At 43.1% G+C, this 14,757-nt stretch overlaps 1 protein-coding gene across 13 annotated transcripts in view; it reads right to left on the reverse strand.

Annotated features, from left to right (window-relative positions):
• Abcc9 (ATP binding cassette subfamily C member 9) overlaps nucleotides 1-14,757 on the reverse strand; it is a 123,887-nt gene that overhangs the window by 40,882 nt on the left and 68,248 nt on the right. For all 13 annotated transcript variants that reach the window (XM_087656153.1, XM_087656145.1, XM_087656150.1 and 10 more), the window contains 5 exon segments: nucleotides 14,618-14,702; nucleotides 12,903-12,983; nucleotides 9,307-9,444; nucleotides 9,049-9,174; nucleotides 3,853-3,949 (listed from right to left, as the gene is read on the reverse strand). In XM_087656153.1, coding sequence (XP_087512279.1) covers nucleotides 3,853-3,949; nucleotides 9,049-9,174; nucleotides 9,307-9,444; nucleotides 12,903-12,983; nucleotides 14,618-14,702 — 527 coding nt within the window.

Consider the following 14,757-nt stretch of genomic DNA (forward strand, 5'->3'; position numbering starts at 1 on the left):
TGCACCAGGAGAAAAGCAGCTGTGGAATTCATGTCTACTCTAGAAGCACCCATCCGTCGCTTTCCTCTTCTGCTTTAGATATGGTCATGGAGGAGGGTTGTCAAGACGGAAGGTTCCAGAGGACGCAATGGGCAGGGTGATCCTCTCAGATGCCCCTTAGAAACTCCGAGGCCAACTGTCCCGGGCCTATTTCCACAGCTATGACAGGAAGGCTTTTGATTTTCTTTTTGGCATAATGTGGTTATTTGCATGGTCCAGTGACAGTGGGATGTCCTCTCTGCTCCTTCTCCAGAGGCAGTACTACACAGGAACAGTGTGTTCTCCACCACTGCAGTAGCTACAGGTACAAGCCTGTAGTCAGAAGGATGAACGCTGTGTCTTTTGTCTACAGATCATCAGACCAAAGGGACCCAGGGTTGATGTCACCAGCATCTCAGTTTCAGCTGGATCCTGTGACTGAGTCTCGGAGAAGCTTCTCTTTGGTTATGAAAGCTTTGGTTAGATGGGCTATGTTCTCTGTCTCTTAAGTATGGGAACAGAAATGTGCACAATGAAAGGGGTAGATCCTTAAAGACCTTTTTTTTTTTTTTTTTTTTTTTGGAGCTGGGGACCGAACCCAGGGCCTTGCGCTTCCTAGGCAAGCGCTCTACCACTGAGCTAAATCCCCAACCCCCCACCCTCCACTTCTATACCAGATGAAAGCCCAGTTACTCACAGCGTCCAGCCAAAGGCAATGTGTGTTTACTTTCTCGGTACCTAATCTGTCCATGCAATGACCTGGTCAACGGTCAGTAGAAATAATGCATGCTGCTTTAAGGCCCTCGAGCGAAAGGGAACATTCTCTTTCTCCAGTCTGCCCTACCTGGTGGCTTCGGAATGCTAGGACCTGGGACGGCAACCATCCTAAATGGTAGTGCATCCACAACTAAGTCACATTAATTCCTAACCATCCCCCACCCAGTAAGGTTAGTACTGTTAATTCACACCTAAGAAGGATTTTAACCCAACAAGCCCGGGGCAGAATCAGTTTCTGCGGTGATCAATTTTCTACTACAATGTGTGAGTCTTAAGATAGTTGAGTATGGGGTTTGGGGATTTAGCTCAGTGGTAGAGCGCTTGCCTAGCAATTGCAAGGCCCTGGGTTCGGTCCCCAGGTCCGAAAAAAAGAAAAAAAAAAGATAGTTGAATATGACTCTACACTATTAAAAAAAGAAAGAAATAATTAAATAATTAAACAATCGGTTTACAATACCAGAAGCCTGTGTGTGCTTCCAGAATTCAAATGAAAGAATTCACCCGCCATACATTGCTGTTCTCAGTTATTATTTCTTCTTCATGAACTGAGACTTCGGAAACATGCAGGCGGCACAGTTTGGTGCTTTTTACCTCCACATTCCGAGGTTCCCTGCTTCTTGCTTGGCCAGTAGAAAGGAGGAAACAGCAGATTAAAAACTACATAGGAAATGAAGCAAAAGGAAAGTATTCACTGTGTCCTTAAATGATCTATTTTAAAACTCTCTTGGTGTCCCATGTCAAGACAAGGTAATGATTTTAACCAAACGTCCAGTTAATCTTTTTACTTCTCCCTCAGAACTCAGCGTTAGATGTGGAAAACTTGGCTTTTCATACTTTTTTGGTGAGTGTTGACTTCTCAGTGAGAACATAAAATGCATGTCCTTTTGGGTCTGGGTTACCTCACTCACGATGATATTTTCTAGTTCCGTCCATATGCCTGCAAAATCCATGATGTTCACGCTTTTCAAAGCTGAATTGTGTAAATGAACCACATTTTCTGTTTCCATTCTTCAGTTAAGAGACATCTGGGTTGTGTTCAGTTTCCGGCTACTACAAATAAGGCTGCTATGAACATAGCGGAGCATGTGTCTTTGTGGTATGGTGGGAGATCTTTTCGGTATATGCCCAGCAGTGGTATAGCTGGGTCTTCAGGTAGATCTATTTCCAATTCTCTGAGGAATCTCCAGACTGATCTCCAGAGTGGTTGCACCAGTTTGCAGTCCCACCAGCAACGGAGGAGTGTTTTTCCTTCTCTACGATCTCGCCAGGATGTGCTGTCACCTGAGTTTTTGATCTTAGCCGTTCTGATTGGTGTGAGGTGGAATCTCAGAGCTGTTTTGATTTGCATGACTAAAGATGACTAAAGTTGTTGGCCATTTTTAAAACTCTTCTTGGTCATTTGAGATTCCTCAGTTGAGAATTCTCTGTTCAGCTCTGTATCCCATTTTTCAATTGGGTTATTTGTGTTTTTTGAAGCCTAACTTCTTGAGTTTTTTTTTAAAAATATTTTGGATATTATCCCTCTGTCGGATTTAAGGGTAGTGAAGATCTTTTCCCAGTCTGTAGGTTGCCAATTTGTCCTATTGACAATGTCCTTTGTCTTACAGAAGCTCTTCAGTTTCATGAGGTCCCATTTATCAATTCTTGAACTTAGAGCCTGAGTCATTAGTGTTCAGGAAATTTTCTCCTGTGCCAATGTGTTCAAAGCTATTTTCTACTTTAGTTTCTGTTAGATTCAGTGTATCCAGTTTTATGTTGAGGTCCTTGATCCACTTGGACTTGAGCTTTGTGCTGGGTGATAAATATGGATACATTTGCATTCTTCTACATGCAGACTGACAGAACAGCACCACTTGTTGAAAATGCTTTCTTTTTTTTTACGATATGGTTTTGGCTTCTTTGTCAAAGATCAAGTGTCTGTAGGTGTATGGGTTTACTTCTGAGCCTTCAATTTTATTCCATTGTTTGCGCCAATACCATGCAGCTTTTAGTCACTATTGCTCTGTAGTATAGTTTGAAGTCAGTGACAGTGATTCCTCACAAAGTTCTTTTATTGTTAAAAATTGTTTTGGTTATCATGTGTTTTTTTTTTTTCTATTTGAACTTGAGAATTGCTCTTTCAATGTCTGTGAAAACTGAGTTGGAATTTTGATGCCTATTGCTTTAAATGTATATATTGATTTTTGGTAAGATGGCCATTTTTCACTACATAACCCTACCATGAGCATGGATGCTCTTGCCATATTCTGAGGTTTTCTTTGATCTCTTTCTTCAGAGACTTGAAGTTCTTGTCATGCAGATCTTTTACTTGCCTGGTTAGAGTTACAGCAAGATATTTTATATTATTTGTGGCTATTGTGAAAGGTGTGGTTTCTCTAATTTCTTTCTCAGATCTTTTATCATTTGTATAAAGGAGGGCTACTGATTTCTTTGGGTTAACTTTATATCCAGCCACTTCGCTGAAGTTGTTTATCAGCTGTAGGAGTTCTCTGGTGGGATTTGGGGGGGGTCACCTATACGTACTATCATATCATCTACAAATAGTGATACCTCTACTTCTATACCATTTTCATTCTTCATCACTGTGTTGCTATGGGAACCACATACAGACCTGACGAATCAAGTGTAGGCAGAGTCTTCCACGTGTTCTCATTGTTCATTGATTATTCGTGTTTAAAGAATCGATACTTTAGTAATAACCTGATCCAGTCATTATATTAGACTTTTCCAATTATTCTGTTTCCAGACCCCTGCTTTCCATCCTCTGTGACACATGCTGTGAAGACATAGACACCCACTGAGTGTCCCTCACAGAGGCAGCTGTTGGGGAATGGAAGCCTTACCTCGACTCTCTCACATTCAATATTATTCATTTACTTTGGTTCTGTGTTTTGTGCGAATAGCTAGTTATACCTGTGTGACACACACACACATGCATTTCTGGGACAAACTCCCCATAATATACTAGTCTATATGAATGTTTCAGATTATATATATATATATATATGTATATATATATATATATATATATGTATATATATATATATATATACTAGCCTTCATCTTCATCCTCCATCTGTGCTTTGGCCTCCCTTGAGTACATAGCTCTTCGGAGAGTCTTCCTCTCCAGCGTTGTTTGGTCGGCTTCCATGTCCTGTGGAGAATAATACGCTCTTATTGAAGGAGCTTCTGTCTGAAGAAGGGTTTAACTTACCCCTGAATGACATACTGAGTGGTTTATCCTAGTCCCAAGCTCTCCGTTCACTCTGGACACACAGGACTTCTGTCACAGGAGCTGATAGGGAGATAATGCTGGACATTTGCGGACCAGGTTTCGGAATTTAGACGCTCAGGGCGTTACAACATCAGGAACCTAAACCTTGAAACGGAGCTCCACCACTGAGGCACCGCTTGTCTTTACGTCAATTTCAAACAATTACTTTAACCTCAGGGTTCGTTTATGTTAAATATCTTCTTTTAAAAATTAGTCAAGCTAGGCATGACGACAAACGCCTGTCATCTCAGCCCTTGAAAGGCTTAGGCAAGGGAATAACTGGAAATTCCAAGCTGAATGGAACTACCTATGGATCTCCCACTTCAAGAAACAGACAAACAAAAAAAAATGCATGTAGTTCTGGGCTAGCTAAACACTATCATTGATACTGTGCCCTTAAGTAGGTAAGCTGGATGGATTCTTTGAGCATATCACTGAGGGAGCTGTACTTTAGTGGCATCAGGAGGAACCAGGCCATTCCAAAGAAAGTAGGCAGTGGGGGTCTCTCCATGCCTAGGACACTCGTAACACACTGTAGGAAAGAGATATACAAGGAAAAGAAGGAAACCAACAAAGTCAGATTGCCATGTGATCAGGATTTCGTGGGCCTGTCATCTGCCCCAGGAAGGAGGAAGGCTTTCATTTCCTTCGTGTCCCAGCCTCAGAACTGGGGCAGCAGCATCAGCTAAGTTTCATGGCATGGTGCTGGGGACAGTCACCTGCCATGAAACCAACCCCAAATACCTAGGCCAGAATCATTGTGAGTGACACTGGCCATGAGTGGCCCCTAGTGTGGCCCAAAACACTAAAACCCCAAAACAAACATAGTTATATCATGAAGCCAATGAACTTTTGACTATCAGTTCCCAAGTATTGCTTTTTTTTATTTTTCCTCGTATAATATGTGTTTTGGCAGGCTCGCCATTCTAGAAAGTTTCACTGTTTCTGAACTCATCATTAAGAAAGTGACAGAAGTCCCCAGTATATCAGGATTACTCTACAAAGACACTAGCCACAGAGTTTCCTAATGATGTGAAGATCAATGTGTGGTTGGACCAGATCAAGATCAGACGACAGGGAATCTCTCTCCTCTGTGAGTGGTAGAATGCCATGGGACAAACGCAAAGAGAGAAGCGGACTTACTTCCGTTCCGGCTCCTACACGAGTACATGTGAGCCCAACACTTACTTTGCTTTTTAAAAAAATATTCCCCTCCTCCCATACCCACACACGAACTTAAAGCAAAAGTTCATGAAAGTGTTCACAGAAGAGCTTTTTACTGGCTGAGTATTTGGAATTGTGTTAGCATTGGGGTTACATAAATAGAAATTCAGCTTCGTTTACTGTGACGATTTACCAGGCCTCCCGCAGTGAGAGAAGGGGAGTATCAAATGATATTCATGTATCCAGAGAATCACATAATAACATGGTGCAGAGAAGAGCGGGTGCTGCCCCAGTCAGAGTTTTCAGTCTGATTAGAATCAGCCAAACATGCCATCTCTTCCTCCACTGCAGCCTCCATTGTCAGCGTTTGGCCGAGTCCTTCGTTCATTGCTCTTAATTCACACCACTGACAGCTCCTTCTGAAGCCCGGTGCCAGACTTTGATTGACTTACTGTCCTGCATCCCTTCTGCACCCTTCGTTTGCTCTGTATACATGGGCTAGGCTTTCTCAGCCTTGGTGTGTGAGCTCACACACGCAGCAGCCAGAGTAGCATCTGTATCTTTTACACACAGCATTCATGAGCTACCTCTTGCCTCAGCTGTGATTAACACAAACATCTCCCGGTGTGGCCAAACATCTCCCAAGAAGCAGAATTGGCCCAGGGGTGGGGTGGGGCAGTTAACACTCCCTCCTGTGTGTGGCTATGGGAGGAGGGAAATTTTTTTAAGAAAAGCAAAGTAAGTGTTGGGCTCACATATACTATTATAGGAGACGGAATGGAACTAAGTCCACTTCTCTTGTTGGGTTTGTCCCATTGTGTTCTACCATTCACAAAGTGGAAGCTGTTACTGTAGAACCATGTTAGTCCATGTGTGCAGGTGTATGTGTATTCAAGTGTGTATGCACAGATATGCATGTATACAAGTTAGTGCATGTGTGCAGGTGTCTCTATGTAGGTGTGTAAATGTGTGTATCTAGGCATGGATGTGAGCTCAGGTGTGTATGTATACAGGTGTGTGTGTGTGTGCATGCAGGTGTGTGTAGGTTCAATGTATGCACGTATTTATGAATGTGTACATGTGCATATATATGCAAGTGTGTGTGAACAGATGTATATGTATGCAGATGTGTGTGCAGGTGTGTGCATATTTGTGCATGCAGGTGTGTATTATGTGAGTGTGTATGCACAGATGTTTATGTATGCATGTGTGTATGCATCTGTGTGCAGGTATGTGTGTATGCTAGTGTGTGTGCGTGTGTGTATGTGTGTGTGTGTGTGTATGTGTGTGTGTGTGTGTGTATGAACATTTCCATGCATTCATGTGCAGGCCAGAGGTCATCACATGTTTTCCTCTATCCCTCTCTCCTTTATTTTTTGAGGCAGGGCCTTTCACTGAGTTTGGAGCTCACCAGTTTGGGTAGACTGGCTGGGCAGTAAACCCTAAGGTTCCTCCTGTCTCAATCCAAGCTCTGGGATTAGTGAGGCACACTGCCTGGCTTTTAGGAGAGTACTGGGAGTCTAGCTGAAGTTCTAATACTTGAAAAGCAAGCTCTTGACCTCCTACACAGCCCTGTGGGCACCTTGTCCTTTCTGAGGTGGCAGAAATCTCTCCAGCTTCAGATGGGCATTCCAGGCAGGTGCTAGATTCAGCCTGGCATCTCTTGGCCTCCATCCTGCTTCCTAGCTGGCTTCACCATGGCCCTGCACTGGCTGGCTCACATGTCAGTGCTCAATGGAAACACTGTATCTGTCTTTGATTAGGAAGCCAGCCTTATCTAAAGCGATTACTTCATCTCTAAATGCAACTGAATAGACTTTCTTTCTGGCTTGTGTTTTCTCTTCTCTCTTTCTTTTCTTTCCATATCCTTCTTTCCAAAATAAACAATAAAATTATCCTGCTCCTGAAACTAACATCTTATTATTTTACCCCATGCACTTAGTCGCTAAAAACAATGTTACTTGGAACCACCTCCAAGATGCTTCTCGGCAGCTCTCTCCGCTGTTTCCTTGGCATGGCATTGCACATTGTAATAGCATCTTCACTGGGGGATTCTGTGATCTTTCTCATTCCCTGCATAGATTTTCACATTTGTTTTTCTTCATGGGGGGTTTGCTTTTGAGATCTTCAGAATTTCACAGGACAAAAAACACAGCATTGATACCTGTGTGGCTTTTCAATCTTTTTTCTATGAAATTGTATAATGTATTTTTATTTCTTAAAATAGAACAAGTTAATTTTCTGATTTCTAAAATGCTGACTGATATAACTGCTTCACTTTTTTAACGTTCATTCTTGGCCACTGCACTAAAACCTGGATACCTCCCAGCCCAAACCCCATAGCAAAAGTTCTCAAAGATTGGAAAACTCAGTTTCCTATTTCTTTTCCCAATCCTGAATTGAACTGGTTTCCAACTCTGTTATTGCTCCTCCTAATATGGCTGTAGTGTGGTCAGCTACACTGAATGTGGACCTAGGTTTCATTTCAATGCTGTCAGTACCATTCATATATGCTGTGCAGCTCGGGAAAATTATTTGACGTCTCTGAACCCCAATTTTCTTATCAGTAAAAGTGAGGAAATACTTTCCATGCTGTCTCATCAGAAGCATTCCTGAGAACTCAGCAAGGGTAAGAACAGCTTTGTGGGGTCTAAAAAGGATAAAAAGAATTGTTTTCTTTTTTCTTTCTGCTAACCTTCAGTCACCCCCCACGCTATTCCAGACACAACTGCTGACTTCAGCCAGAGTTCTCAATGCCATCTTGGCTTTTGTGTTCACGGCGGTTGCCTGATTGTAGGCAACGCGTGAAAACGATCTTACCACGTGTGAGAAAGGAAGAGACATAAATCCGGAAAGCAGTGCACACTAAGGAAGTCTCGAGGCTCGATAACTATTCATTCTACTTGTAAATACAAATGTAGTTCCAAATGGTTCAGAGCCAAAACAGACAGAGGACTTCATCCAACGGACAGCACGGAACAGCCCAGGCTGGGGCCTGGGTAGACGGCTTTAAGGAGAAGACCACTTGCTGCTTAAACGTGAGGGCCTGAGTCTCAGACTCAGCACCCACATAGAAATCCAGGAATGCACATTCACAACTGGGACCCCAGAACTGTGGGGAAGACAAGGAAGAAAGATGATGTGTGGTCAACAGCCTAGATCCAGGCTGAGAGACCCTCTCTCTAGCGACTAGAGTAGAGAGTGACAGAAGTCACATAGTACACTCCTCCAGTCTCTACACATGTCCATGGGTATGCACTCCAAGTGCACACACACACACACACACACACACACACACACGGAGTGGCACTATTCAGTGTGGCCCTGTTGAAGGAGGTGTGGCCTTGTTGGAGTAGGTGTGTCACTGTGGATGTGGGCTTTAAAACCCTTATCCTAGCTGCCTAGAATCAAGTCTTCCACTAGTAGCCCTTAGATAAAAATGTAGAACTCTCAGCTCTGCCTGCCTGCAGGCTGCCATGTTCCCACCTTGATGATAATGGACTGAACCTCTGAACCTGTAAGCCAGCCCCAGTTAAATGTGGTCCTTTATAAGACTTGCCTTGGTCATGGCGTCTGTTCATAGCACTAAAACCCTAAGACGCATACACACCAGAAACACAATAAGTAAACAAACTAACAAAGAAAGAAAGGAATAAGATGTCGCAGGTTCAAAATGGCCTGCTCAATAACTGTATGCAAAGATGCAATTACCTCGGGCTTCCATTGAGGTTGTAATAGGCCATCGTGTCTGTTATGAGGCATAGCTCTTCCTTAAAGGCATCTCTAGTAATCACACAGAACACTCTGAGGCTTACCTTTTCTAATTCCTGATCTTGCCGATTCATGAGGGTTTTCCAGTGTTCATAGAGCTCCACGTCTTTGGTCTGGATGTCTTTCAAAGTCCCTTCCCTTAACACACTCCCATCCTTCATGGCTATGATCTGAGGAAAGAACATGGGAGCAGAGACATAGCAAAACCGAGAAGTGGCCAAATGATTAACCTTTACCCCAGGAAGTGTTTGATGTTTCTTGTCTGTAAGGTACGGCTGCGACACAGACATAGGGAGCCTCACCCAGTCCGCGTGCGTCAGGTACTGTAGTTTGTGAGTCACAAGGACGACCGTCCTCTTGTCGTCCTGGAGAAACTTCAGGATCCCTTCCTGCATCAAGTGGTCGCTCAGGTGGATGTCCAGAGCGGAGAATGGATCGTCCTGCAGAGGAGCGGGAAGGTGTGAGGGAGATGAGGGAGAACCAACTGGAAAATGGGGAAAAGAGCACCGCCCCCCCCACCCCCAAGCTCTTGTGAAGAACTGAGGGTGCCCAAACATGTCTGCGCTGCTATGTTGATTTCTGTGTTGTTTTCCTGCTTGTTTAATATGCAGACCCATGTCTACTTATGGGCCCAAGGAAGAAGTGGCGGGATTCTCGTTCCATCGGTTCTACACACCTCGGCCCACACTCACACAAGCAGAAATGGTAACTCTGAGAGAACGTAGCACCGTCTTATTCTCTACACAGATGAGATGGATTAGGCAGACAGTGAAGCAAAGCGTTTATGTTCAGAAGCTAGAGTCCGTTTATGTGCACGGCCATCACAGAGAATAATATAATTAGCTCGATATTTATCCAGCATTCAATTATTCTCTGCTCAATAAACAGAAACAGTAGTAATGGCTTCATTAAAGTATTTAAGAGCAAACTTATGAAAAATAAATATTAGCAAAGTAATTAAACAGTTATTTTGTTTAGACATCACAGTTACAGATAAGTGGGTAAATTAATGAACATTCTTAGACGCCTTTTATATAAATGCATTTAGTAGCAGAGATAAGAAAGCAGCAGCCCAGCAGCAAACCACTGAACTGAGAATGGGACCTTTGGGGGGAATTAGAGGAAGAATTGAAGGAGGCGAAGGAGCCTGCAAGCCCATAAGAACAACAATGCCAACCAACCAGAGCTTCCAGGGACTAAACTACTACCCAAAGACTATACATGGACTGACCCAGGGCTCCAACCTCACAGGTAGCAGAGCATAGCCTTGTTGGAGCACCAGTGGAAGGGGAAGCCCTTGGTCTTGCCAAGGTTGGACCCCCAGGGCAGGGGAATATGGGGGGGCAGTAAGGGGGATATATAGGGGGAATACTCGTATGGGGGTGGGGAAAGGGAGGGAATGTGGGCTTATGGACAGGAAACCGGGAAGGGGAATAACATTTGGAATGTAAGTTAAGAAATATATCTAATAAAAATTTTTAAAAAATACATGGATATTCTAGATAACAGAATAAGTAACATTGTCATTGTGTGTATATGCGTGTATACAAATACCTAACAAATATAGATATAAATGTATGTTTATATCTGAAGTTATGAATGTAGTTTAGATAGTAGCGAAACGAAATTGATTACTAGAAGAATTTTACCCCCCAAATTTTATAATTTCTAATGTTTCAAAAATATTTCTGAACCTTTGGGTCATTTTTATGAATGCCCGCTATTTCTAAGACATTCTATGAACTAGAACATCCAAGAGATTAATCTGTCTCTCCGCCGCCCAATAACTTGCTTTTAGAAATTGTCACGAATGGATGTGGAGAGATGGCTCGGAGGTGAAGAGCCCTGGCTGCTCTTCCAGAGGACAGATTACTTTAAAGTGAAAGTGCGTGTGAGCAGTATAAATCATTCCAGGGCACGCTGTCCCCATGCTGGCAGTGAAAGAAGCATTTAAACAAATGCAGCAGGAGTCTAATTAACCAGCCACTGGCTTTGAGAATCCAGATAACTATTATAAGGGGCGAATGGGTTGCTTTTGACACAAGTTCTGCTTCTGGGTCCTGTAAAACCTGAGGCATTTTGTTGTTGTTTGTTTGTTTGTTTGTTTGTTGTACAGACCAAGCATCCCTAGTCATTTGTATAGGAAATTTTCATATGGAGAAAGATAACAAGTCAGAAGTGAGTTTTTATTATTATAAATTGACTCAGGTCAATTTTCCACACAGTTCTGAACTGTAGTACCGTAAGAGAGCTGAGATGCATTTGTAACCACCTCTCTCTCTTCTGGGCAATGTCTGGACTGTCATTTGTAAAGTGAGGGGGATGCTAAAGAGAGCGGCCAGACTGATGCGAAGATCCAACAAAACAATGTAGTGTTTCCTTCGATCACATCACAGTGCTGTTTTACCCTTACTGTCTGAGTACAGCAGTGGTAGCTGTCACTGTGTGTCCCTCTCTAAGGTGCTGCAGTGACACTGTCATGTCTCCCAGGACTCACAGGAGATCATGATGGTTCAGAGTTCCATCTCTTGTCAGCCAGGAGTTCAGGCAAGTCATCCCAGCTACTCAACAAGAAATTCAAGGCTTGTTTGGCCCACAGAATAAGTACAAAGCCAACTTGAGTAACTTAGCAATAGTTTGATCAAAATAAAAAGAAGGTTGAGCCTATAGCTCAGTGGGAGAGCACTTGCCCATCATAAACAAAGCTGTAGGTTTAGTCCCAGGACTAGAAAACACACAAACTATGAAATCAAGCCCACTGGATCTACATTCCTGCGTCAGTAATTCTTATAGGACCTTGGATAAAGGAACAGCGTTCACATCAATAAAAGCCACCAATAGCAGTCATTAAAAATTAAGTATTCAGAGCATGGATTAAATGAACTAGCATGTGTACCATTCATAAAATAAGGGTGTGAAAAGATAAACTCTACGTTAACAGAACAAGGAGATGCTGATGGGACTGAAAGGAATTGTCAGCCTCTATGAGCATATTTACAAATAAAGATTAACAATGTCACAGGAGAAGGACACGTTTACCTTCTCTGCTGGATTCTAAATTTCCCATTCTTTATATATGCTGCTGTTTTGGCTCCTATCTCCTGTAGAAACTCAACCAGATAAAAATCACAACCAAGGCAAATCTACAAATTTTGTGACTACATGAAAACCATAAGAAGTGTCTTCAAGACATGGGTTCTATTCAAGTTGAGGAAAAATTGCTACCATTTTAGGAATCATTGAGGTTAACTCTAATCTACAGCCTGAGCACATGCCATGGAAGGGAATATCTATTTAGATGGCCTTGTGACCACCAACAATCCTACTCTCCAACCCTTATCACTTTGCCATGAACTACACAGAAGAAAATCCTGCCCAATTACCCATCACCATCAACACTCCTTCCATGATTCTCCTGGTTAGGAAACCCAGGTAAACCATTACCTCCAGGGGCTGGCACATTGTTTCAGAAGCTAAAGGAGATCACCCCCAAGCTTGACAGCCTGAGTTGGATTCTTGGGTCGCAGATGTTGAAAGGAAAGAACCAACATGGTGATTTGCCCTCTGACCCCCACAATGCACCACGGCAGGCAAACACTTCCTCGCCTTCCCACACAAAATGAATAAATAAATACAACAAAATTTAAGCAGATACTGCTTAGAGCACCTCAGTGCTTTATATTGTAATTTCCTGAACACCAGCCTGGTTCGACCGACTCTCGGTCTGTGAGCATGCACTCGACCAACTCTCAGTCTGTGAGCATGCGCTCACTCTGCTCTGTAATTCCACAAATTAAGACAGCTTTCCCTCAGTTATCCAACCTGGCATTGTAAAGACCCATTTGTCCAGAGAGGGGAAAATACAAGTTATAAATAAAATTAAAGTTCCTATTCTTACCAAGAAGACAATATTGGTGTTCTGGTAGAGTGCCCGGGCCACGCAGATTCTCTGCCTCTGACCCCCACTCAGGTTGATACCCTGCAAAGCAAACAGGAGAAACCCCTGTTTTCATCACTAAGAAGGGACCTGGTGGTAAAGATCACCTTGAAAGTGCAGGCATCTCTGAGCTTTGTTGGCAACACTAGGGATTCTCTGTAATGCCACTGCTGGTTGTATCAATAATTCTCGCTCCTTCCCATGACTCTTCCTTTCACGCTAATGGAGACCTTGGCCATGCAAGAGTACCAATAACCAACACCCTTGGTGACCGCCAAAGACAAGCAATTTCAATTTTCTTTTCTTCCTTTTTTTACCTTTTACATACTTTGGCATATACCTCTTTTCATAGACTTTAATTTTATTTTTAATTATGTGTGCATGTGTGTTCCTGTGTGTGCATATGTGCACATGAGTGTCAGATGCCTGTGGTCAGAAGAGGGAGTCACATCCCTTGGAGTTGGGAGTTACAGGAGGGTGTGAGCTCCACTAGACCGGTGGTCAGACTGAACTTGGCTCTTCTGTAAGAGCAGCAAATGTTTTTTATCGGCTGAGCCATCTCTCCAGCTCTCAACACATACCTCTGTAATTTGATGTTATAAGTTATGCCAATAACATGTTGATTAATAATAAATTAATTGTTATATCATAATTATATAATCCTTAATTAATAATTAACGTTAACTTAGCACCTAGTTACCAAGCTTGTGTACGTGGTAGTTTTACAGCTTTCTGGGCTTTACTCCTCAAAGCAGGCTCATTAGATCAGGATTGCCCTCATTGCTCATTAGATCAGGATTGCCCTCATGGCTCCTTAGATCAGGATTGCCCTCATGGCTCATTAGATCAGGATTGCCCTCATGGCTCATTAGATCAGGATTGCCCTCATGGCTCATTAGATCAAGAGTGCCCTTATTTGGCACACATGGAAGCCAAGCTCAGAGACATGAAGCATGCCTTGACTGAGGCATGGTGCTGCATCAGAAGACGGTTGAGAAGAAGGTGGCCGATCGTGGATAGCTGAAACTGACTGAGTCTGAGAAATTTTCTCAGTGCTTCAGCCATTGTAGCCTCAGCTGTACTGGGCAGAGGACAAAATTACCCGCGACACAATTTGTTATCACGGTAGATAATTAGCCCTCTGCCTAGCACAGCTTTAGATCTGTAGGCGTTACCGATTTTTTTAGTCATTACTGTGGTGAAGATGGCAGGCCTAAATGCTTTCAGCTGTTCGGGATAGCTACAGCGTGATGTCATCATAAAATAAGGGTGTGAAAAGATAAACTATACGTTAACGAAACAAGGAGATGTTGATGAGACTGAAAGAAATTGTCAGAAGCAATCTTCGTCTTCCAAAGTAATTCTAGTCAGCAGGACCAGTAGGCAAACGTATGCTTGGTCAAAGCCAGCGGTGGTGATTCACTCTTCCCAACCCCCACCCACCACCGCAAGCCCTGAGTGGCTAGCACAGTGTGGCACACACAGTTGTATCTCAATGGGTACATAAGGGATGGTGGTGTCAAAGGATGTCTGCCCTTATATTTTGGCCCTTGTCATTGGGACACCATGGGATTCCTAAGCCCCCAGATTTCATTAGGTTCTTCTGGAGATTAAAGACAAACAGAAAACTTTTCTCAAGTTGTGTGCACTGCTTAGTTCAAATACATGCAGCTCACCCTCTCTCCAATTTCAGTTTGGTCTCCAAAGGGTAACAAATCAATGTCTGGCTGCAGAGAGCAGGCATCGGTGACAGCCTTGTACCTTTGGGAGAAAAAGATTCAGGGTCTCTGAGAACACAGATGTTCCCTCAAGGGTC

Source organism: Rattus norvegicus, chromosome 4, assembly GCF_021556685.1.
Source record: "Rattus norvegicus strain SHRSP/BbbUtx chromosome 4, alternate assembly SHRSP_T2T, whole genome shotgun sequence".
Taxonomy (NCBI): domain Eukaryota; kingdom Metazoa; phylum Chordata; class Mammalia; order Rodentia; family Muridae; genus Rattus; species Rattus norvegicus.